At 34.7% G+C, this 26,717-nt stretch overlaps 1 protein-coding gene across 1 annotated transcript; it reads left to right on the top strand.

The window, feature by feature from the left end:
• The first annotated feature begins 2,893 nt into the window (after positions 1 to 2,893).
• TUSC1 (tumor suppressor candidate 1) lies at positions 2,894 to 4,470 on the top strand. Its single transcript, XM_061199133.1, has one exon. It carries the CDS (start codon positions 3,156 to 3,158, stop codon positions 3,768 to 3,770), a length of 615 nt encoding a protein of 204 aa, XP_061055116.1. The 5' UTR covers positions 2,894 to 3,155; the 3' UTR covers positions 3,771 to 4,470.
• Positions 4,471 to 26,717: the final 22,247 nt, after the last annotated feature.

Below are 26,717 nucleotides of genomic sequence, written 5' to 3'. Positions count from 1 at the left end.
TGTCATTCAAAGTTGGTTTTGAGAAGTACTAAAGTGGAAGTGCAAGGCAAAAACAACAGTGCCACTCCAGTTTGCTGACACAGCTTTTCTTAACTCCAGTATTTACAAAAATGTTGGTGTAAGGCATTATATTAAGAAGCACAATGACTGTCACCTCATCTATTCATCTTTTTTCTCTTACGTAAAATGAAATACAAGTTGTTGAACAGTTAGAGAATGGGCAGTGAGGGTGTGGAGAGAGAAAAAAATTGATAATAATACTTACAAAAAGTCCCCAAAACACTAAAAAGTTGCTGTTTCAGGGAAATAGCAAAATCAAGTACTCTAAATTACTTACTTCCACTTTTTCTGCTCTTTTACTACAAATTTTATAACCTTAGTCAAGGAATAATCTTTGGCATTAGAGTTTTCTAAACACGAAGTGCACATAGTCCGTTGGAGTTTTTATTTTTATTTATAAAACTGTCACATTTATTATAGGGGAATTCTTATCTCTTTTTCTTGAGTAGGAGTAGCTTAAAGAACAATAATTACAATGTCAGAAAAAAGCAATCTGTGTCCTTTGAGCCTTTTTTCTCTTTAGTAAGCAAGTAATTTTACTGCTTACAAGCTCCCATTTTTCAAAGAAAGCACAAGTGTTTATTTTATGTATATTTTCTAATTAAGAGCTTATGTTTTTCTATATTCTCTTCTTTGAAGGATAATTGCTTTTAAATTTTATCATTTCCATAATTTTTTTCTCTAAAATTTCTTCATTTTACTTTCATATATATGTTATATTATTTGTGCAATAATATTTTCATATGTAGTCTACTAACAAATAATAGTTGGTAGAACCATTTTTACTAACTTTTGTCCTACTATATTTAGAAATGCTGTAATGTTCATCTTCAGGTATACAATTCTTGACAGTATTCTAAGTGAATTTAAATATATTTAAATACAAGGAATAATTTGGGCAGTGATCATTTTAGTAAATCTATTCCAAATCATCTTTCAACTTAGACATTACATCCATTGTATCTACCTCCTATTTGGGAAGATGGGTGGAATCTCCATTAACCCTAAGGTGAATGTTCATTGCTTTGCACAGATAACCTTCATGATTGTGATTAATAATTTTTGCTGGATCAATTTTCTCTCCCCACCCTGGTTTTTTCTTTTTTCTTTTTGCCCTTTTCTTTCTTCCCCTCCTTCCTTTCTTTTAGTAAAATAAAAATAGTTATATATGCCACGTGCCTGCAGAGTGGCAGAATTAGTGGATTCTGTCTTTTGGGAGTATATACATATAATCAGATTAGTTACTGTAAAATACATAAAACAAACTGACAATTTTACTGGATCTTCTTCTGCTTAATGAGTTTTACCTGCTTTTCATGATATTTTATATTACTCCATTAATTTATCAAGGCAAAAGAGAGCACTTTGGGGTTGGATCAGGGGTAGAGAGTAGGACATGGAGGCCTTCTCATATAACCAGTGTCAGTGTTCTTTAGGAAACAGTATAGTTCATTACAGTGGTTAGGTACGAAAATTTACGAGATATTCTACAAAGGAAACAAAGCAGCTTTAATCTGATAAATTGTAAAAAGAGAATACTAGTAGATTTACTAATGTAAGGGTAAGAAGAGTGAAGCCAACAAAAAATAAAAGACACTAGTACTCAATTCATAACACCCAAGGGGTGACTGAATCTTTCTTATGCAGAGTTTCTCTAACTTGTGTGGCATATCTATCTTCTTCTCTCAGGGCTCCCTAAAGCTCTTATCTAAAATCGGGAACTAATCACCTTTCCTTACACACCAGCATTTTTTTCTTGCAGTCTCTATACACACTATGGGAAAAAACTTATTTTTTGTTCAATAATACATAGAAAAGTTGGTGTATGTCTGCAACAAAGTTTTCACCATCTACTTTTAATGGAAATTAAGAATGATATGGTCTTTTCTTTCATAAAACTAAATTTATATTTCTTGAAATTCTGAAGTTATATATCCTACTTTTTGATTTCATGAAATGATAATGACAATTGAGAGATTGTGTTTGTGTTTGTGGTGTTTTAGGATAAAAGTTGAATAATTCTGTCTTTTCCCCTAGTTACTTACCTTTATTTGTACTGTTCAAGGAAAAACCCCAACTGTGAACCAGGTTTCTCAAATGCTCTTCTAGTTCCTTTACTTGTTCCGGTGGTTTGAAGTCTTCAGTTAACCTAAGAATTACCTGGGACCTTGTTGAAAATATAGATTCTGGCTAACACCTCTCTCTCCCATGAGATTCTGGCATCAGTGTCTTATCCTTAATTTACTTTGCAATTATCCAATTATTGTGTAAGTTGAGTCCCTTAGCAACAAAGAGTGTGATTCATTCAATGAGCTGTATCCACCCAGAAATTTTGGAATTTACTGAGTAAAGTTTCTTGAACGTGTGAGACACATTTTGAGTTTCATAGGTTTTGTTAACAGACCTGAGCACATCAAGTACGTATAACCTTGTTTCTATAGACTTGCAAACAATTTGCCAAGTGGAACCCTGGCTGTCCACAAACTGGGAAATGCCTATATTCTTTTGAGACCTACCCGTTCCCACTTGAGGGCCTCATGACAAGTGCTCAGCTCCACTCTGTTGAATGTTTCCTTAAGCTTAGAGGTGGGTTAAACTGCTGGGTTCTAAATAAACCCGTTATAGCTTTTCAACGTGCCCCATAAAGCTGTCCCAGAACTTCTCATTGTATTATTATTTGCTTTGAGATTGCCCTGTAAAAGGCAAGGTAACTGGTGGTTGCGCTGGAGACAGGGCGAGGCCGGCTGGTTCCTGCAGTGCCCTGGCCCGCGCCGAAGAGCCCTGGCAGAGCCCGGCCGAGGATACACGCTTTTCCCCGCGCTGCCGAAGGGCTGAGCCGCAGGGCGCTCCCCAGGGGCATTGTGTGTGAGCCGGCCTGGAGATCGCAGGCCCAGGGGGGCAGCTCCACCCGAGGAGACAAGACACGCCTCAAACCGGGCAAACTCCCGGCCTCCTCTGGCCCCAAGCCAGCAGCCGCCGCCCGCCACCTCCTCTCCTCCTGCGCTGTTGCCCCGACTGCCCTGCCGGGCCCCGAACTCGCTGGCGCCTGGGCGCGCGGCCCCTCGGCCCGAGGGGCTGGCGACGCGGTTGGGACGATGTGGCGCATGCGTGGTGGCGCCACCAGGCGCGGGAGCTGCGGCGGAGGGGACAGCCGCGGGCAGGGCCGCCCGGGCCGCGTTCGTGGGGGTGGCGGCAGCGGGGGCTGGCGAGGCCGCGCGGGCGGCGCCCGACAGCAGCTGGAGGAGCGGTTCGCCGACTTGGCAGCGAGCCACCTAGAGGCCATCCGCGCGCGGGACGAGCGGGACCGACAGAACGCGCGGCTGCGTGAGGAGAACGCCCGACTGCGGCTCGAGAACCGGCGGCTGAAGCGCGAGAACCGCAGCCTCTTCCGTCAGGCCTTGCGGCTCCCCGGCGAGGGTGATGACGGGGCGTACGCGGAGGCGGCGAGGGCGTCCCCGGGCCCCGAGGAGGCCAGCACGAACAGGAGGGCTAGGGGCGGCGGCCCCGAGGACGAGCAGGGCAGCCCCAGGGCCCTGAGAGCCCGGCTTGAGAAGCTGGAGGCCATGTACCGCCGGGCCCTGATGCAGTTGCACGTCGAACAGCGGGGGCCGCGCCCGCGTGGGGACAAGGAGGAGCCCTGTCCACGCGGACCCGACTCAGGCCAGCGAACCCCGGAGCCGGAGCCCGAGCCCTCGGAACCCTGGCTGTAGCCGGAGGCCGCAGCCCGGGGGAGGCGGGGCTTCGCGCGGGCCCCTCCTCCTCCGTTCACGGTTGCCCCCAGCTAGCGCGCGCCTGAGCCGCGCGCTCCCGCCTCCTGCCCGGCCCGGTCACTTCCGGGGGCGCGTCGCGTTCGGGCGGCAGAGGCTGAGAAGGGCGCGGGGCCGTCTGAGTCCCCACCTGTGCAGAGCAACTTTCTTTGGCCGCCGCTCGTTTCCGTGGAGAGAGGCCAGGCAGCGGAGGGGCGGGTTTTAAAACAGCAAGAAATGGGTGTCAGTCAACACGTCCTAATGCCTGAACTTTTCGGAGTGTTGTGAGGACCTTTCGTATTTTTTCCCTCTGTTTTGGTTCTTTGAGGGATGAATAATACATTTTGAATCGGTTGAGTTTGTTCATTCTTCAGTCTCTCAAAGCCTCCAGCCGCTCTCTCTTATGTGGCCAACATTCTAAGTATTTGGTTTGTTTTTATAAGTCGGTGTTACTTGGATATCCTATGAAGTACCACCCTTTTATGAAAAAGGTGATATATATAATTTAGAAACTCATGTCTGCCCTGGCTCTAGTCCTTATACATCTAATATATACTGATTTGTTTACCCCACTCTGCTCCCCTCCCCCAGCCCTGGGAATTTTTAAACTCTCTGCCTATAGTAATTCTTTGATCGGCAAATAAATTTGGTGCACTGAAAATAACCTAAAGCTATCCCACGACTGTTATTTAAAATGTGTGAAATGTTTCCACGTTTCTTTAAGAAATATACATGTATGTATATATTATACCTATTTTTAATATCAACTTGATTAGCCTTTGTAAACTAATTTTCTTTTCGCTTTATGAAACAGTGATCTTTTAAAATAATCTAAAGATTAGACAGTCTAAACATTTTATATTTTTTATACATTTTAGACTTGACAGCGTAGCAGACAGCTACTTTGCCTAATATTGCTAATGTTTAAGAATTTTTAAGAAATTATGAATTATATGTATATCAGAAGTCCCAAAACAAAGTGATTTAAGTCTCAGTTGTAATTTCAGTGCAGGAAAAAAAAAATGTGATTATCTTAAATATTCTAAAATCAGTTGATTGTACTTTGTTAATGAATAACACCTTTGCCTAGTAATGAAGAGGATACCATTGTACCTGGTAAAAATCATAGGTGTAAAAGGGTGTTTAAGTGGTGGAGAACACTTCAGTTTAAGGAGGCAGAAAAAAATGAGAAGAGTTTCTGTTACAGCTAGAAAAAAATCATGAGTTAGAATGTTTGTTTTATTTGTGGAATATTCCAAAAGTTTCATAGCATATATTATAAAACAAGTTGCCAAAGAAAGTAGTTTTGAGATTTTTTCTAATCCTGGATATTGAAGACACTTTGTGCATTTTGCTTAAAAGTAATTGATAGTTTTGAACATTAAAATCTTCCCCTATGACCAAGAAATATGAGAAGAAACTTGGTGAGAATAAGTAGGTATATGAAAAGTATTTCTATCCCCTTTACGTCGTTTTCTAATAGCAAAAGAATTAAAACATTTTTAGGAGGCAGTAGGAATTGAAGAATGGAAAAAAGCATATTGGCCCTACTTCTACTTTGGACGTAAATTAGTTAATCTCTCTAAGCCTTAGTTTTCTCACCATTAAAATGAACATACCATCTACCTTAAAATGTTATAAAAATTTTATTGAAATGCTATCTGCAGAATACCTGCTTCAAAATAAGATCCATCAGTAAGAATTATAATCCAAATTGTGAAATTTCAAGTGCATATTTTACTGTCACTTTACTTTCCTTCTGTATTTTGTTCCTCTATGACTTTATGGGTATTAGCAGATATGTATATTTCGAATGTGTTGACATTTTTCTCTCCTTTTAAACAAACAGGGGAGATAAAGCCTTTATAATAAGGGAATAATACAAAAAGTTTAAAATATTTCCTGATTGTGGCAACTGGCGATTCAAGAACTAAGCAAAATATTTAGTTTAACTAGTTTTAAACACCCTTTGTTTTAAAATCATGTATAAGTATGGTGAAAAAAACTTTTGTAATAAGGCACACACACAAATGAGGAATTTTTTTGAGCATAATTCCTGAAAAGTCTTAAAAATTCTGAAACCCAAATGCCCCTATAAATGGGTTAAGGCTCAACTTTGTTGAATTTCCCCAATGATACCTGATGAGAAGTATCATGTAGTAATATAAAAGATGTTTTGTTATATCAAAATATGTACCTGTTTAAGAAATGGGTAAAGTTGATTTTAGAAAAGTTTTGTCTAGGCTCTAGTTTGATCTAAAATAACCTAAAACTGCAGATTATCATACTTTGTTGCAGTGACTTTCATAACTTCAGATTTGTTGTGCAATGAAAAGAGGGCTTATAATAGAAGTGAGCAACAAAAATATGTGTCATATTAGCAAGCAAATTCAGTGAGGAGGGTTGGCATTTTTTTAATCAGCAATCTTTATTGCTGCTACTCACAAACGTATACCATCTTTATGTTTTTATCTGTAAAAATTAGGATGTAAATCAAAGCAGTATAAAATGGGATCTTTTGTAGATCATAGAACAAGCTGTCCTTGCTATACTTCTTGAACATAATGAATATTTGAAGAATACTTGAAAATATTCTTTGTATTGTTTAGTCTTAGACATAGATTTGCCAGTTTATAAGTATTGCCATGATGAAACTAATACCAAATTATTCAATAAATTAAATCATCAGTATATACTAAATAATTGTTAGCAACATGATTTTGATCCCAGTGCCAAAATAGCATTTTCTATTTTGATTAAAGGAACAGATTTTCACTGAGAATTTGTCATAAAATCTTCATGAGTGAATGAAAAAACTTATTAATATTTCTGTTCAGTGATTAATTGATCAATTATAAGTTCTAATTTTTCTACTATAAACTTGCTTTCCTGATGTATATTTTACCTATCTGATATAGACACTATATAAATCTATTTGTGCAATGGAAATATGAACCAAGGAAAACCGATAATACCCACGTCTGACTTTATGAGGTTATCGTGCTCAAATTTTAGATTTTAAAGCTTAAACTAAGATTAGCATCTCTTAATGATTTGAATTAAACTATGTTGTGTTTAATCCATAGGGGATTTTGCTTATTAAAAAATTCATATGCAGAGTCGACTTGTCAGTATAGTCTTTGCATTATTCATGTTAATTTATTAGACTTTAGAGAAAATTTGAGAAAGACTTTAGAGAAAATTTGAGAAAGGACAGCAGTGAGTTTGTTGGTGCTTAATTCTTGTCTGAGTGATAGGCATTCTACTCTAAAAACTGAGTTCTTGGAGAGAGGAACTTGAACAACAATCTACCGCAGACCTCATACTTGGGACTGATAAAAATTTTCCATGGCCTTTCATTTTTCCAGGTATCCTTACTTTATTTTTGATTCATTTTAAACTTAAAACCTCCATTGTATTTTAAACTTAATGGGTCTGACTTAAGTTATGGTGAAGACTCTGTTGCTAATAACCAAGAAACCCAACAATTCAGTGACTATTAAAAACAAGATTTTTAAATCTGGTGCATAAACTTCCTGATTCAGGTGCTTCAGGATGTCAGGAAGCTATGCTCCACATGGTCATTCAGGGTCTCAGATTCTTTTTATCATGTTTCTCTACCTTGCCCAAGGTCATTGTTTCATCTGTGTGGTAGAAATAGGTTACTTGCAGGTCCAGGTTTCAGCATATGGGAAAGGAAAAGAAAGGCTTGGCCAAGTGTGAAAGTGATATAAATTCCCCTGGTCACATTCTGCTGGTAAAACCTTATCACATGACCCATTGACCCTGGCAGCTATCCTGTGATCATAAGAATAGCAGTTCAGAGAGATGAAAGAAAACTTATATCTTAATAATATCATTGCAGCTCTGGTTATCACACCCAGAGTCTGTCCTACATCTGGACTTCCAGTTATCTGAGAAAATACATTTCCTTATTGTTTAACCCACTTTGAGTTAGGAAATTCTCTTAGTAGGAGTAAAAATGGAATACTATACAACAGTAAGAATGAACGCTATGATGACACATGAAAATATGGTGTCTCCCAAACAAAATGTTGAGGAAAAGAGGCCAGACACAACATAAAATGGACAAAACGTTAATATCTATATCTATCGAGAACTCTTATAAATCAAACAAGAAAAGGGCAATCATCCCAATGCAGAAAAAGGCAAAAGAACTTACAGATCCTTTATATTAGAGAAAAACTGGATAGCCAATAAACTATGGAAAGATTTTCAAATTAATAGTAATATAAAAGTAAACTTAGATGTCCTATCTCTTATATTCCATAACTCAAATAATCAGCATTTGCCTAATGGCTATAGGAAAAAAATTATAAATCATTCTGAATATCTTTTCCAATGCTCCTTATATCTAAATGGTTATCAAATCTTAAAATTTTTTGCCTCAAAAATGCCTTTCACAGTTTTTCCTTTTTCTTCATTCATAATTTTGGGCATAGGTTATCTAAGGACCTTTGTTTCACTTTGCATGAGGTAAACACTAAGGAATGCAAATTTATTTTAATTCAAGGGATAAATTGGTGTATGTACTATTGACCAATAATTTTCAGAGTAGGGTACGCAGGTATGCTGAGAGCAGGTTAAAAATCTCAGGTCTTCTATTTACATTTATTTTTACCTCATGCTTTTAAAATTTATTCTTTCTGTGTGTGTTCTAAAGTGTTCTTAGTATAGTAAATGATATACACATTTTGTTATGTGCTCAAAAATATTTATAGATCCTGATAGAGTCTAAAGAATACTACACTGGGAGTCAAAAGCTCATTTGCAGGGTTTGTCATTTATTAGTTTTGGACCTCAAGAATATTACTTAATCTTTTTAACATGGAATTTTTCTTAAATAGGAAAATTGAGTAATAGAATGTATCCAAATATGCATCATAGCTAGGTTTGTTATGAGACTTAAATTAGATATTATAACTAAACTTATATTTTATGCTTTAAAATACAATACTACCAAAGTAAGAAAATTGCTGTTTTTGAAAGATAATTTTTCATATTCCTTGGCTTTGGGGACAAAAAGAATTAGCTATTAAAATTATTTTAGATTTTTGACATTTTTTTTTATCTTCACAACTACTTTTTAAGGTTTAGGATTAATCCATCAGAATTTTTCAGTGCGTATCTTTTTGCTTGGCATTTTATACATTACAAGTGAGAAATCAGGGCAGGTGCGTATCTATCAAGTATAAGGAGGCTACCGAATTAACCTACAAATCCCCAAAGTTATATTAATGAATCTGTGTGCTTCACAACCTTTTCTGAGAAGAATAAAATCACTTTTATTGAGGCACATTAGCACTACTAATAATTCTAAGACCTGAAAATACCTGACTGTGAAGTTGATTATGTACTGAAACAGAAAGCTATAATCAAAAGGTTTCTGAATCCTCTCCTTCAACAGTGTTTTTTTTCCCCATATTATTGATGTAGATGTTGAGTTTCTTAACAAAAATGCGAAATAATTGGGGCTGAAGACTTCCTTTAGCCAAAAAGAAATTTCCACGTTTTTATTAAGCAATATATTTCATGATGAAATAAATTCCATGAATTATTCTTCTGATACCAAGATTCAGCAGCATAAAATAAAAACAAAATGTCCAAAAATAACTCCCAGATATCAAACATTTGCCTTCCAGATCCACTCTCTATTCTTCTCCACCTTACTCTCTTTTTTACCACATTACTGGCCTCCCTTGGTCCTTGGGTTTCAGGGCAAGATTGGTTTCTGGCTGGATTTGGCCATGGAAATACTAGCAAGGGCAGAAGCAGGAAGTAGGGTTGGGTATGGGGTTGCTACAGTTTAGCTGCATCCTGCCTATCAAGGGTCACAGCTCCTATAAGTCTGCCTTCTCTCAGAGCTCTCTTTCTCCAGGTTCTGGTAAGGTCTCTAGCCTCTCACCACTTCTGCCCAAGGGGTGGTGAAGTTTTCCATAGTAGGTATTACTACCTTCAGGGTACTGCTCCATATCCTTTGGTTTCCCTAAACCATACCCAATTTTTGCAAACAGCCCTTTATTGAACCATTTAAAAATTACTCACCTTAAGTGTGCCATTTTTTTCCTGTGGGGACCCAGGTTGATTCAATAAATGAGCAGTGACTACTGATATTGATATTGATTTGCATACTTTTACTTTTATTGTATTTAATTTAATGCATCTTGAAGATTCCATGGAGCAAAATGATATATCTCAAAATCTGATCTTCAGTTAATCTAGTTTGATGCTTTCTTGATTTAACTAACTCAAAACGTACACATGAAAATTAGGTTTTACAATTAGATACTAGGTATATATTACTGGTTACAGGGTTTTTAAAAATTGTATCCTCAGTGATTCAATATCATTCAACAGATATATATTTTTTAATAACTCATGTATAAAATCTTTGACCATTAGTAATACAATCTATGAAATCATTTCTTCCTTTGAAGTGTTTAACATCCAATGCAAAGATGCAGACATATAATGTAAAATAGGAAATCAGGGAGAAAATATTAACGACCCAAAGCAGGAAGAACAGGATTCACATGAAGTGTTATTAGAGCTAATTCTTAAAAGACACATAGGGGATCAAGTAGATGGGTCTCATGGGATGATTATTTAAGACTAAGGGAACATGAGCAAAGGGATGTGAATAGAAATGTATAAGGAATGCTCTAGGAATAAAAAAGACTGTAATATGACTGCAGTGAAGGGTAAAGAGGATTGAGTAAAGCAGACTGTGGTCAAATAGTGAAAGACCTTAAACTCCAAATGAGAATTTAATCGTTCAATGGAGAAAAATCAAAGTTCTTTGAGCAGGTGATTGATTTAGAATTGTAGAGTAGCTCATATCATGATCAGGTGTAGTTTTAAGAAAGATTACACAGGCAGCAGATAATTAGAGGAAAGGGGAAACTGGAGGTAGGAATACCAGTAAAGAAATTAGAGCAATGGTACAATTAAGAGGCAACAGTGTTTGAACACGATCAGTTGTTGGTGAAGAGTATGTTTCTTAATTTGTTTCCTCTGAAAGCAGAGCTTGTTACAAGGCAGGAGATAAAGATGATACAATTATGGGGGAAACATCTACAGCTATAAGAGATAAAGACCAAAGAATAAACTTAGAGAAAAGCGTATATTCAAAGAACTAACAAAGGCCAACAAAGGAGACTCAAAAGAGTAGGCTAGAAATGTAAGGGGAAATCTAAGAGACTGTAATTCCTGAAACCCAGGGAAGATAGATTTGATGAAAGAATGAACTGTTTAATACTACAAACAAGTTAAGCAAGATGTGATAGAGTCCAAATAAAAAATGGTCTAATTGTCCATTCATCCCTATATCCATAGCCATTATAAAGTAATTTTACAACTCTACCTATGAACAGGTGGAGCTTCTTGTTGCTCCTTGCTTTGGCCAATGGAATGCAACTGAACTGACAATGTCTTTGTGTATAGGACTCAAGAGACCATGAACACTTCTATACTTTCTTAGAATCTTGTTGTCACCACATGAACAACGTTAAGCTAGCGTGCTGGGTGGAATGAGTGTAAACTGATCACTCCTGTTACCCCAGCCAACGGCCAGCCAACTATCTTCAACCAGCCAGTTCCCAGTCAGTCAGCTAATCACATAGATACACACAAGCCCTGTATAGGTCAACTCAGCCAGGCCCAGGTCAGCAAAACCACTGACAAGTAAACTTGTGATCAACAATTAATGGTTCTATTAAGTCATTAGATTTGGGGAGCAAACTGTTAGATTATAAATTGTTGAGCAGTTACAAGGAATTTGGCAATGAATATTTTTAAATAAGTATCTAAAAGAGAAGGACAGAGTTGGAAAAGTTGCTGAGGGTATTATTATTTGTATTCTGTGTACGGAATGAATTTGAGTATGTTTCAGGAGAGATGCGAATAATGGAAAGTGAGATGAACAGCCCAATGGAAGAAGATATAAAGAGGTAACATGTTCTGATGAATGGATTAACTCAAATGCACAGATGATTAGAATAGTCTGGTAAAGGAATAGATTAAATTCTTATTGAAGAGGAGGTAAGGAGAAAAGAGCAGGTGATAATATAGAGAAAGAATGAGGTTGGAGACAGGTAGATTGAGTGAGGTCATGTCTTTTCAGTGAAACAGTAAAATCATTTGTTGAATTAAGTTAGCTGATTTTCTGTTCTAAAAGTGGAGAAAAGTTTCAAACACTGATGAAAGATATTTAAAGTGTGGTCAATTGGGAGATAAATAAAAGGATGGCTGAATGGTACTGAGACCCCAGGTGATTCTGGATATCAAGAAACACACTACAAGTGTAGAAATCATATTGGCCATTGGGAGAAAAAACATGCAAGAGAAAACTCTGAAAGATAACCTCAAGATGCACAAGAGAACTTTTTATTTCTAAAGTTGGATTTCACTAAGCAGTCTTACTGGTAACTGAATTCTAATGATTTCTTTCTATATGTTGTATATCTTGAATTAATCCTATTAGGATAAGTATAATTAATTAGATCATGCATGTGCAAATTTGAAAATTTCATAATTTTGGAGTCTTGGCAGTGCGTGTAGGGTGGAAGGGAGGGACAAAGTGGAGACTCGACAATCAGGACTAGTGTTGGGAAAGAAATATAAAATATTAATAAGAAATGTAAGGAAAACAGCGCCCTCTCTTTGTTTATCAGGCTTAACATCAGGATTGTGAAGTTGATGAGAAACATTTCTTGGGTCCTTTGTGCAGAGATGGCAAACTGTCTCTGTATCTGCATCATGTTGATCAGAGGAGGATGTTGACAAAGGCAAAGAATGAGGTACATTTATACAGGAAGGGAAGACTGGATTTTTATGGCAGTCTCTCGGGATTTCCTTTCTTTAATCTGCAGTCAGAAGAATCAATTGGATTCAATATCTTTACTTATAGCATAGTAACATCAATTCAGAATTGTTGAGAAAATCAAAAGAGATGAGTGTACATGAAAGTGCATTGAAAATCTAAAACCTGATACAAATGAAAAGGATTTGCTCAAGCTAACAGCAACAATATTTAAGATAACTTTTATTAAAATTTGTTTTTAAATGACACAAGGAATAAGCCTTATCATATTGCTTAAAAATAACTGGTTCTGTCTCAAAATGATCAAAGCAATTAATCTAAAACGTTTGTCATAAGAGATTAAAATAATACCCTGAGTGTTACACGTTATAAAATTGTGGATATACTGTTTCAATGTATGTACACAACATTCACCAAAGAAACCTAAATTCAATTACTTCTAACCCCACCAGCCCTGCATATCTTACTGCTTCTATCATGCAATGTTTATGTGAACTATTTTTATTATCATTTTTTGTACCACTTGAAAGTCCTTCATGATGAGGATTATTTGCTCTGTTGGTCTACATGGATATTGATAGGGCATAAAGCCAGTGACACATAATTTTTGAACATTGATATGTTGTTCTCCCTGCTACCTTAAACAGGGAAAGAAACAGCATAATTCACCTACTAGTTTGTATTTTACATTCTGAAGATCAGGTCTCAAACATATATACAAGGTGAGAAATTTTAAAATAATCCATTCTTGTATTAATGAAACTAACAATCATTCACTTTTGAAATGTATGTTGAGTACCTGCTCTGTGACAGGCACTGTCCTCAGTCCCTACCTTGGAAGGCTTGCAAAGAATTGAAGGGAGGTAAATAATAAATATCTTTTTTCAATCCAAAATAATTTATCATTTTTTTGTTTAACAAAATTTATTTTTCAGTTTTTGGTTTATATTAATTGGGAGGACAAGATGAAAAAAGTTTACACTAAGGGAGGTAATAGCATAGTGGTATGAGCAAGTGGTTTTGAGTCACTATTACTGAGCCTTTCTAGTTTTCATGCATAAAGCTCTCTTCCCATTTTAATTCCCCTGATCTGTATAAATTCTCACCAACTCATTTAATTTTAGATACAATTTAAAAATGAATATTCCACACAATGTGGAAGGATAGTATCTTCAGTAAACGGTGCTGGGAAAGCTGGATAGCCATGTGTGAAAGAATGAAATTGAACTCTTAAACCATATACAAAAATTAACTCAAAATGGTTTAAAGACTTAAACATAAGACCTGAAACCTTAAAACTCCTAGATGAAAATATAGAAAAGAAAACTTCTTAACATGGGCCTTGGCAATGATTTCTTGGATATGACACTAAAAGCACAGGTAACAAAAGCAAAAATAGACAAGTAAGATTACATCAGATTAAAAAGCTTCTGCATATCAAAGGAAACCATCAACAAAATGAAAAAGCAACCTGTGGAATGGGTGAAAATATTTGCAAACCATATATCTGATAAAGGGCTAATATCCAAAATATATAAGGAAATCCTACAACTCAATAGCAAGCAAGAAGGAAGGGAAGGGAGACAGGAAGGGAAGGAGGGAGGAAGGAATGAAAGAAGGAAAAAGGAAGGAAAGGAAGGAAGGAAGGAAATGATTTGATTAAAAAATGGGCAAAGAACTTGAATAGACATTTCTCTAAAGAAGACCTACAAGTGACCAATAGGTATATGAAAAGATGCTCAACATCTCTATTCATCAGAGAAATGCAAATCAAAACCACAATGAGATATCACCTCATATCTGCTAGGATGGCTATTACCTAAAAAGAATTAAAAAAAAAAAAAAAAGATAAGTGTTGAGGAGGATGTGGAAAATAGGAAACCCTTGTATACTATTGGTGGGAATGCAAATTGGTGCAGCAACTATGGAAAATAGTATGGAGGTTCCTCAAAAAATTAAATATAGAACTACCATATGATTCAGCAATCCCACTTTGTATATATATGCAAAGAAATTGAAATCATGATGTCAAAGACGTATCTGAACTCCCATGTTCATTGCAACATTATTCCCAATAGCTTAGACATGAAAGCAACCTAAATGTCCATTGATGACTGAATGGATAAAGAAAATGTTTAATATATATATATTAATATTTTATATATATATATATATATATATATATATATATATATATAAAATGTTATAAAAGTAGGAAATCCTGTCATTTGTGGCAACATGGATGAACCTGGAGAACAGTATCCTAAGTGAAATAAGCCAGATACAGAAGGACAAATACTACATGGTATCAGTTATATGAGGAATCTAAAAGAGTTAAACTCATAGCAGCAGTGAGTGGAACGCCGGTTGCCAAGAGGGGGAAACAGGGAGGTATTATTAGTCCAAGAGTACCAAGTTTCAGTTATACAAGATGAATAAATCCTAGAGATCTTACTGTACAGCATACTGCCTGTAGTTAACAGTACTGTATGGCACATGTAAAATTTTGCTAAAAGGGTAGATCTTATGTTAAGTGTTCTTATCACACAAAAAAATAAAGATGTCAGTAGGAAACTTTTAGAAATGAGGGATATGTTTGTGGCATAACTTGTGATGATAGTTTCACAGGTATATACTTATCTCTGAACTCATCAAGTTGTATACATTAAATATGTACAGCTTTGTGTTTGTCCATCATACCTCAATAAAATAGTTTAAAAAATAAGGTCTTGCTTGCTTTTAGAAGCTTTCACTGAAGTAAGTGAATATTTATCTTGAAAGGTGACATTATACAAACGTACATCATGTGTTTCATTTGATTGTGAATTCTCAAAGGCAAGAATTGTGTCTTATTCACCCTGTATCCCTAATAAGTACCTGGAATATTATAGGGAATAAATAATTATTTTTTACTTTTGAAAAAAAAAAGAAGATTCCCAAGCTGAATGGAAGCAGATTACTTTTTTTCTTCTTCCAAAAATGTATTTTGAAAGAAACAAGATGAGTTTTCCTAGAGATGTATCTAATTGTTTGGCAATAATTTGTGGTCCTTCTAAAATAGGACTAATTATCATCATGTAGGCAGGGGTTCTTAGGTGGCAATTTGTAGTTTTTAGCAGCTTTTTACTTGCAGCATTTTGAAGTTGCTGCAGCAGGAGGTAAAGCACAAAACCATGTTTATTTGAAAGGAAATATCTAAAATGCTATGTTATAGAATCACTGAAGTTGAGTTCAGGGGAAGTGAAGAATGTATCTTTCCTCTTGTTTATATTACTTAAACTTCCTGTGTATTCCACATAATGGTGATTTAGAATTTGGTTCCTATAATAGCCTCATAAGTGTACTAGTGTCTTAAATTGGTATTCACTTACAGATATGTGAGTCTAATGCACTGGCCAATATGGTAGCCCATAGCCAGAGGTTGCTGTTGAGTATTTGAGTAGTCTGACTTGAGATGCATAAAGTAAGTGTGAAATACACACTGGATTTAACACGCTTAGTCAAAAAAGCTTAAAATATTACATTAATAATTTTTATATTAATTACATGTTAGAATTATAACAGCTGATATATTGGGGTAAATAAAATATGTTAATAAAATTATTTTATCTGTTTCTTTTACTTTCTTAATGTGGCTTCAAGAAAATTTAAAAACACACATGTAGCTTGACTTATATTTCCTTTGAATAGTACTGTCTAATAAGTACAGAATACGGTGGGATTATTTTTTTCCCCTTGAGAACATCATCTTCTATTACTGGATTACAATGATTTTTATATCACACAGCTTAGGTTTGTATTCAATTTCTCATCTACTAAAACCAGGAGCTCCATTTAAAGAGAGCTGCTGGTAAGCAGCTCAATACCGTACTGCAGTTTATTATAGGTAACAAAAACTTATATATCCCACTTACTTGCAAAAAGATTTTGCTGAAGCTTACCCACAAAATATATTTAAACACAGCAGTTACAAATAAAATCAAATAGAAACAAAACAAGATAGCGGAAGAATAGGTATCATTCTAAAGTAAAATGTTTACTGTACTTGATTAGTCATTTAGATCAAAGTTTCTTACAAAAGGAAAAGGAAGACGTAGCTATTGTCTTCTTGGCCTTATGGTAAATTAAAACAAAAATTTGGAATCATCCATTATTAGAAACTGAACTTTTTATAAGGTAGCCTCTAAAGCTTTCTGAATGGTGAAGAAATAAAATAAAAAGGCAGCAAACTCCCTGTGAAGTGAGGAAAATCAGAGCACCTTAAAAATCTATTGCTCCTATATCTAGTTATCCCACTGATGACCCTACTTATGTGACCTGTTATACATATGCATCTTTGTTCTGAAATAATGGTAACATGAATAGCAGCAGTAAGGGCCCTCTTCATCAAATTCCATAGAGTATTTGAAAAACCAGTAGTGAAAATTTTCAGCAATACTATGAGGGATCAAAAAATCCAAGGGTTGCTTTAATCAAAACATAGCTTGAGGTCAATTAAAAAGTTGTGCAGTACAAATGGAGAAAAACATTTTAGCATTTTAGAAGGAAACCTGAAGAATCTATTAAAATGAATCACATATGAAAAAATTTCTTTTAATTAATTGCCTACTGGTTTTAGTCAAGTCTGAAAGAGAAAATTGAAGTGAGCAGAGGGAAGTAAGGAGAATGTAGTTGAAATGAGAAGTAATGAGAGCCAGAACTTCCTTGGAAACTCTGAAAAGAAATTTGCATTTTGCTCTAAGTGTGATTCTAAGCCATTGACTTTGAGTGCTGGAAATATAGAATATCATTTTACATTCTAAATCATCAGTCTGACTGATCTGGGGGCCAAGAGAGAAATCTAGATAATGCCTTTTTAGAAATAGACATAAAGATATGTTATAAATTCTTGGATACAAGAATTTAAATCTCAGGGAATGGATCAGGGCTGGATATGAAAATTTGGGCATCAATATATAAAGAATAGAAGAAATCTTCTGAGAGTAATTATAGATAGAAAAAACAAGTGGCCTGAACTCCCAAATATTTGGATCTCACCTAAAGATGCTGAAGTCAGTAAAGAAAACTTAGAAGGAGCAGCTTGTGGAATGGAACAAAAACCAAGAGCATGATACTTCGTGGATGCCAAAGAGCCTATGACAGGGATGGGGGATTACCAAGTGTGCCAAATACCATGAATAGGCTGAGTAAGAAAAGAACACAGAAGCAGCCATGAGATGTGTCACCACCGAGGCCATGGTTGACATTGACTAGGGTGGTTTCAGTGGTGCGGTTTAAAAGAAAGATGGGGAGCTGACAAAGTGAATCCTAGATGCACAATTAATAATACATTTTTCAAGACTTTCCTATTTAAAGGAATAGCAATAACAACAAAATGAAATGATAATAAGCCAATACAGGTTTAAGAGAAACTTGTATTTTTATGTTTTTTAATTCTAGGAATGATACAATGGAAAGGGAAAGACGATATTCCTGGAGCATATGAATAGGGGACCAGTGTCCTCCAAAAGAAGAGACAGGGACAGGAGGATGGAAGTCTGAGAATATATGAAAAGACTGGCCTTAGAAGAGAGTAGGGACACTTCATTCTTTGTCATAAGAAAGAAAGCGGGTAGGGGATAAAGAGATAGAGGTGGAGCAGCAGATTTATTGGAGGGACTCTAAAGACATTACTTTCTTCTTTTTCTATTTTCTCAACAAAGTGTGAAGCAAGGTCATTGGCTGCAATGGAAGGAATGGGTCTGTCTTATTACAAAAAAGAATAAAGCAGTTGCCTCTAATAAAGAGAAGCCATCTAAACCTGTTTTCAAGGTCGCATGCTACATTTTCTTTCCTAGTAAACCCGCTGCTATCTACATGATTCTAAATGATTGGAAGATTATCTACAACCCAGATGTTTGATAATTCTATGTCACTTCTTAACACTGTTGGGTTTATGAGTGAATTGTGAAGGCTGGAATACATGTCACTTCACTCACATTTTCTTTATTTGTTGAGTCATCAGTACTTAGAGCAAATCTGGAGGATAGCCAAGAGATTATCCATACAAAGGCAGGCTGAGGTTTAAAATAAAAGAAGTTAACATCTGTTTCCCTGAAATAATATTTATATAGAAATCAAACATAGATTTTATTTTTTCATTGCCATAAAAGATGTAGAGAAGGCCAGATAAACTCATCTATTTTATTTCCTCAGAGCTACAGAAAATCTGATATCAAAAGACAAACATGAAGATTAGTACTTGAATTGTGATTATCAGATATTATTGCAATTTATTCTCAGGGTAGTACCATTTTTATGTGACAATTTCAGGCTGAACTATAACCTATGTACTAAGGCGGTCATTCTCCACCTGTTGAAACTTAAGGTAGTATGGGAGTTCTTATTTTGAGGATACTGTTGAATCTTTAAACATCAGTGGATATAAGGATAATCAAAAATACTACTTTAAAAACATAGAAACCTTAATTTTATTATCTTTTGGCAATAGCTCATATTGTTTGATTGGGTTAATTAGTGTTACAAATCCATTCTTTATTATTCATTAGTTAGATAAAATCTTTAGATGTGTTGTGGAACAATCCCTTTGTAACTTTACTGACTTTTATTTTTGAGGGCTTTCTTAAAATGTGTTTCTATAATAAATATATAAAGTGTTCAATTTGGAGACCTATAAGGCAATTGACTCCTGAAAATCAGTGACAACGTCTAGGTACAACATGATAAATCTTGGGCTCTAGAGTCAGGCAATCCTGAATTACTGTTCTGCCATCTCCACTGAGTTGTATGTCCTTGAGTAAATCACTTAACCTCTAAACTTTCTCATGTGTAAAACAGGGAAATTAATAGTATCGCCACAGTTGTAAGATAAATTGAGAACATGAATATTAAACACATGTGCAAAGTATTAAACGTGTGTGCAATGGCAGCAATGGCATATGTGGAAAGCAACCTATGTGGAAGTTTCTTCATGAACGGGGTGGTTCCTAGATGTTTAATTTTTTCATCTCTCTTGTTGAGCTTGTCTTTTTTAATTATTAATATGCAAATTCATTGTAGGTAGATGTAGTTTGCATTTTATTTCCTAATATTTGATGCCTAAAAATATATATATTTAATATACTATATATAGAAGATAGGAGCCATAATAGTAAAATTTATACCTATGAACTCATCACCCAATTTAAGAACTGAAATAAAGGAAACACAGCTTCATCAACTAGGTGGTCCTTTACTATCTCATGCTCCTGACTCATGGTCAGGGATAACTGATATTTTGAAGTTTGGATTTATCATTTTCTCTTTTGAAAATACATGTTCATCATATATAAAAGTATCCCTAAAATGTATTTCTTATTTTGCTTTTTTGCTTATGTAGTTTCTGTTAACAGCATTTTTGATCAATATATTCGTAAAGTGTATCCACATGTTGCATGTTTTGCGTTTTTTTTTTTTTTACGATTATAAAAAATCCCATTGTGCAAATACAACAAAATTTTGTTCAGCCTGTTTTGAGGATTATTTGAGTTCTTTCCAATTGTTTTGCTATTAGGAACTATGCTGTATCTTGTACATTGAAAATTAGTGCAGGTGTACCTCTAGGAAAAAGTGGAATTGCAAGGTCTTTTTTCAATTTTACAAGATTCTATTGTGTTTCAAAGTGGTTGCACCAATTAATTTGAATAAGTGTCATATAAGGTTACTTGGTGATCCATAAACTTACCTTCAACTTTAAAGAAACAATATTTGCTCAGTTATAGATTTCTCCATTCTATCTCTCCATCCATCCATCAATTCATCTTATTTTTGATGCTGAGTAAGTTGAGGATATCAGTACTCCTCAACACACCAACACTTCAGCTTACATATTATGAACTAGAGTTCAATATTTGTTTAGGTAAAATAAGCATAGAGAAATGCACAAACCTTATGTGTAACATTTCATGAATTTTAATATATGCATACATCTGTTGTATCACACAAATGGCTATCAATTTATAGAAGAACATCATCATCATGCCAGAAAGTTCTTTCATGGCTCCTCCCAGTCAACTTCTGCATCCTTCTAGGAAGGAGTAATTGTTCTGTTTTGTCATCATATATTTATTTCTATAGAAATGGCATCTTTTGTGTGTGGCTATTTTGGGGTCATTTGGGTTTTTTCATATAAATTTCAGATTTAACATGTCAAGTTCTGAAAAAAACTCTATAAGAATTTTGATTTATAGTACACTGAGTCTATACATAAATTTGGAGGTTTTATTGTCCATAAGAATGGCATATCTCTCCAATTATTTGAATCTTCTTTAATATATTTCAACAAAAATTTATATTTTTTCTATACACCTTTTACATATCTTTTGTTAAACATTTCTTAAGTACTTTACATTTGATAGCTATTATAAATGATAAATAATGATTATGATGAAAACGGTGATGATGATGATGATTGCCTTCTTTGTTTCTTCCTGGCATACAGAATTTTATTGCATACTGACCATATATTCCAGTACATTGTTAAACTCTCTTATTTTCTCTAACTTTTTTGTAGAATGTTTTGATGATTTTATATAGTAATAATAATATCTATGAATAATTATATTATTAAAAATTCTAATAATTTTATTCTCCTTTCTTCTCTGTGCTAACAAGGACTTCCAGAACTCTAAATGGAAGCAGTGATAATGTACATCCTTATCATGGTCTTGATTTTAAAAGGTCTGCTTTTAGGAAGATACACTTTTTCCAAGTCCTTTTTTTTTTTTTTTTCCCCTCTATTTTATATTTTGTGAAGGTTTTATAATAACTTGATATCGGATTTTTTCATTTATCCACAAAGATTGAGATAATCATACAATATTCTCCTTTAATTTGGTAAGAAGCTGAAATACGTATCAGTGTTGAACCACCCTTCTATTCCTGGATTAACTTGGATTAATCATGGTGTACTATCTTTTCTATGTAGTCCTGAATGTAGCGCTCTAAAATCCTGTTTATGACTTTTGCAGCTAGATCATGATTGAGATTAGCACATAGTCTTCTATTACTTAAACAGAATTTATTATTATATATTAAAATCTACTTTCTCCATCTCACATTTCCCTCATACCTTTTAAGCAGCTCCCCTAATTTCAACCAGATTATATTTGTCAGGCTTCAGACTATGTTAAATACTCTCCCAATTTCATCAATTTAACCCATTGTAATGGATTCAAAGTCTCTTAAAGTAGTTTGACATTTCCCCAGAAATAATGGCATTTTGTGTGTAAAGAAGAGACCTAGAATAAAGGCAACGTTGTATTATTTATTTGGAAAGTTCTAGCAAATACAGTATATGACCATATGATATTGAGGGACTCCAGAGAAAAAGACAATTTGACCCCCTAGGCAGTCTCAAAATAGACACAGTTTGACCCAAGTTTGTGTAAATCGAAAAAACAAACAAGCAAACAATACTTTTTCTATAATTTAGAACATTTATATGTTCATTTTTCTGGTATTTTATTTTTGTTCTGGAGTCTGAGCAAACAGAACAGTTAAGATGCATTCTGGTCTTTCTAATCATATCTGTATCACATTACAACTATTACGTTTGTCCCCTCTTTCCTTTCCCCCACTTTTAATACAAGTTTCAATTGTGCTTTGTTAGTTGAAATAAAGGATGCCAGAAAATATCCCCCTATTTGAATCCTGTCCATTACTATTAGAGAGGAGTAGCCTACATCCCCTTAATGAATTACTTTTCACTCTTTCTTCTACTGCATTATTTTCTTTCATTAAGAAGATTTGGGGGATAGCAAAATAGAGCTGTCCATATATAATCACAAACTAATAAGTATAAGTTTTCTTATTTTTTTTATCAATCATGTGTTTTTGTAGTAGTATTGACTATGAAATAGGAGGACGTATATCTTTTTTGAAAAGAAGGGGGAATTTGCCTTACAATTAACAGTCATTAAAATATTTTTATTATTATGTAGATATAGGTAACAATACAGATATTAAGGTTAATTTTAGTAGTCATTATATTATCATCAGTTTTTAGTTGACCTCTGCTAAAAATGGAAATTCTGAATTCCATTTCTGCTTTTATAATTCTAAGAGAGATTTTTTGAAACAATGTTCTGGTTTATTTTCACATAAAATTAGCTTTGACTTTCAGTACTTTGCAGGTATTTTGGTAGCATTGCTTCAGTATTGTTATATGCCACTGTATTTTTCTTTTTCTTTTCCTTGTGAAATTTTGCTGTCTCTACCAAAAAAAAAAAAAAAAGTAAAATTGAGAATAAAGTCTGGTCTTCTTTCTAGTCTTCCTAACTTCTTCAAAAAACAGTTATATGTGTGGCTTGTATCAGGGATTACAAAGTGTGAACCCAATATATTGTCTGTCTGATTAATTTACCTATTATGGAAATTGAATCTGGTAGTCATTCAAATGTAATTACTTCAACATGTGCCAGGCAGGACACTGTATTAGGTATTAGGAGTGTTGCTACCAATAAACCATCCAAGAGCTACTAGTAATATGTTTGTGAAATATTTGTATTAGTTTTTCATTACTGCTATAATAAATTTCCAAAGACTTGGTGGCTTAAAGCAGCACAATTTTTTTTTTTTTTAATCTTAGAGTTCTGTTAAAACTTCTAACTTTATGTTAGAAGTATGAAATGTTTCAATGGGCTAAATCAAGGTGGTAGCAGGGATATGTTCCTTCTGGAGGCTCTAGGGGAGAATCTATTTCCTTGACTTTTCCAGCTTTTAGAGGCAGCCAATTTCTTGATTCAAGGTGTCCTTCCACCTTTAAAGCCAGCAAAGGCCCAATGGCCAGTGGAGTCTTTCTCATGCTGCATCACTCTGATATTGATTCTCCTGCTTCCCTTTTTCACTTATAAGGACACTTGTGATTACATTGGGCCAGGATAATCTCCTTATCTGTTATTCAAGATGGTCTCCTTATTTTAAGGTCATTTTAATATTAGTAACCTTAATTCCAACTGCAAACTTAATTTCCCGTTGCCATGTAACATAACATATTAACAGGTTCCAGAGTTTAAAATGAGCACATCCTGGGGGACCATTATTCTGCCTACCATAGTACTCTGTAAGTCTAAGTACCATGCCAAGTTTCAGACCTCTAAAATAATGAACTGAAAGTTTCATCTGTAAAATTTGGATCTAAAACATCTTTTTGATTATTCATTACATACAAGTGCTGCAAAACTTTGATTTTGGTTGATTTATTTGGATAATTATCCTTAGTTCTCCAGTTGATTTTGCATAAGTTAAAATAACATAGATTTAAGCTCTTAACCAAACATAAGAGTTCCAGTTTTAGAATTGTATTAATTTTAGAAACAAAGGACAGTAAGGGATACTTATGAATATTAATTAAGTAGGTTCTAAAATAAATTATAAGGAATAACATTTCAGAATCTAAGGACTCAGCTTCTGTGTAAGACATATTAAAAATGACAGAATGGTTTGCCACTACTATTTTTTTTTAATTCCTTCTGACCTTATATGTTTAACTTTTCAGGGTCAAAAAAGAAGTATTATGTATTTGATTTGAGTGTATAAATTTTTAACTTAAGGGTTTCTGGCTTCAAGTCTATTAGGACCTCCTAACCTTACAGCTTGATGTAATTTAGTAAGTAGACATGATGGTCATTGTTTCATGTATAAACAAAAAGCCACTTTTTGTCTTTCAAACTAGATTTAAAATTCACTGACACAGTAGAAATAGAAATTAGAGTGAATATCATGGAATAATTAACATTATATTCATGTTATGATAAAAATTACCATTTTCATTGATGCTGAGCCAAAACAGATTGCAGCATGAGTTCCTAAAAGATCTCGAAGTCCCATCCTGTTTTTTTTCCTCAAGATCTCAGAGTATGATTTTTGCTACTCATTGGTTTAGAGAATGTATTTGATGGGGCCTGAATGCTGAAATACTTAGGTCAGTTATGACCTTCACCTCCTGGTGAAGGAGTCTTTATATGTTGAGCATAAATCTGGAGCAAGAGTAATCACAATAAAAGTTTCTTTTAATTGTTAAGCACGTAATGAAACTTTGGGGTACCAGTAGTTTGCATCCTCCTCAGGGCTGTAATGGCTGTAATTTCTGATAAGATACAATACTAAACTGACATTTTCATTTCTCAATTCATCCTATTTCATGAGATTTTAGGCACCTTGTTTTAAATAAAATTGCATGACTAACTACTGAACCCCAAACATCTGTTGCTGTATAGATTTTGTGTACTCAGTGAACATCCTTTTACTGAGAAATAGCTTCATATTTCTGTTTTGGAAGGGATATGTTTTGTCATCAAATGAAACTTCCCATTTTGCATGTTCAACCAACCCAAACTTTGCCAAGAGGTTAAAAAATTCCAGGATCTCTTTATATTTTGCATTAATTACATGAATGGGTTTTAAAATTTTTTTTATCAGTTATCCCTCATTTTGTTTTGCTTAAAATTTGGTTTATTTGGCTCCTGCGGACTTAGAGAATTAAAAACAACTTGGGTTTGAATCTCAGCTCTTCCTTTTTAAGATGTTTGATTTTGTCACTTCCTTGGATATGAATAGAAAATAATAACACTTATCTTTCTAAATTGTAATGATTAAAAGAGATATGTTTAACTGTCTAACATAGTATCCTGTTCATAGCAGATACGCAAGAAAACTTCTTTCCTTGTTCTTTTGTGTTATCTTTTTCTTCCCTCTTCTCCTTTTTAGTTACTAGAGTGGTAAATCCAGGTTACTTTTTTGAGTTGCATTCTGTTGTTTTCTGCTTAGACCTTATGGTTGTATAGGGTGAAAAATTGGTTGTTGACATTTATTGTGATGAAATAAAGGATAAAAAAAGGTTTGAGGCTTTGAATACACAATATCCCACAGGAGAAAGGAAAATTAGAGACCCCCAATCCTTGTAGGCCAGTGTGATAAATCTTTAATATAGCAACTGTAGGATATATCCGTTAAACCTAGAGAAATATATAAAATAATCTTTTAAATCATGTTAATGGCTTGTTTAGTAGCACTGGCCTACTTAGTAGTTAATATTTCCACTTACTCATAGACTTTTCACTTGAGAATTGGAATTTCCTTCTCTTTAATTCCTGTGCATCTCAGAAAGCACAGGTGTTCTTGAAATATAATACTGTTGGGTGAGGAATCTTTTGCTAACACAGGCTCAGTGGGGGTATGTGAAACCAAAAAAAAAAAAAAAAAGCTATAAGGAGGCTTGTACACTTTCCTCTTATTATTGCACCTGCATTAGCATACCTTCAGCTTCAGTTACTTGTTAAAGAAGGAAATTTTAGAAGAAAAAAATCCTATGTACTTAAAGGAGTATAGGTAAAGAATTACTCAAATTTAAGACATAGGTCCCCAAACCCTAGGTGAAGGCTCACAAACATATATTATTTATTATGTATTTGTTGTGAAGTTTAAACTTCTTAAGTTCAGGGAACATTTTTATTATTTTTCCAAGTGCTTCAGGTTATTCCTTATCCTCTGGAAAATTAGTAATATGATTTTAAAATGTTATGCTGTCCTTTTTAACAAACATTTGAAAATGAAAATCTATGAACAAATAAATGTAAAACATTATAAGAATAATGATGAATGTGATGGTGATGTTGGTGGTGATGTTGGTGGTGATGATGGTGATTATGAAAAAGATAATGAAAATCAAGGCTCTATAGAATTTGATGTGGAGCAGAACTGAACAACTTAGTGAAGAGGTGTGATACCTCTTGTTAAGAAGTTAGTGTATCAGGTAGACTGGTATAGGTACTGTATAATAATAAAGGAGGAATAACTTATTTGTAAATAAAAGAATTTATCATTTACTGTTTGGTGATGCTGTTATAGATACTCAGATGAAGAAGTTATTCCCACTATAATAATTATATTATACCATTATTATCACCAGTATAATAATAGTTAAGGGTAAAATATTTGAACACAAATAGCAAAAAGCATTTTGCATGGTGGTGTTTAGAGGAAAGAAGAGGCAACTTCTGCTTGAGAAGGGGGATCTGCAATTCTAAAAT

The sequence above is a fragment of the Eubalaena glacialis genome, chromosome 9 (genome assembly GCF_028564815.1).
Source record: "Eubalaena glacialis isolate mEubGla1 chromosome 9, mEubGla1.1.hap2.+ XY, whole genome shotgun sequence".
Classification (NCBI taxonomy): Eukaryota; Metazoa; Chordata; class Mammalia; order Artiodactyla; family Balaenidae; genus Eubalaena; species Eubalaena glacialis.
This window is presented reverse-complemented; position numbering and strand designations above follow the sequence as displayed.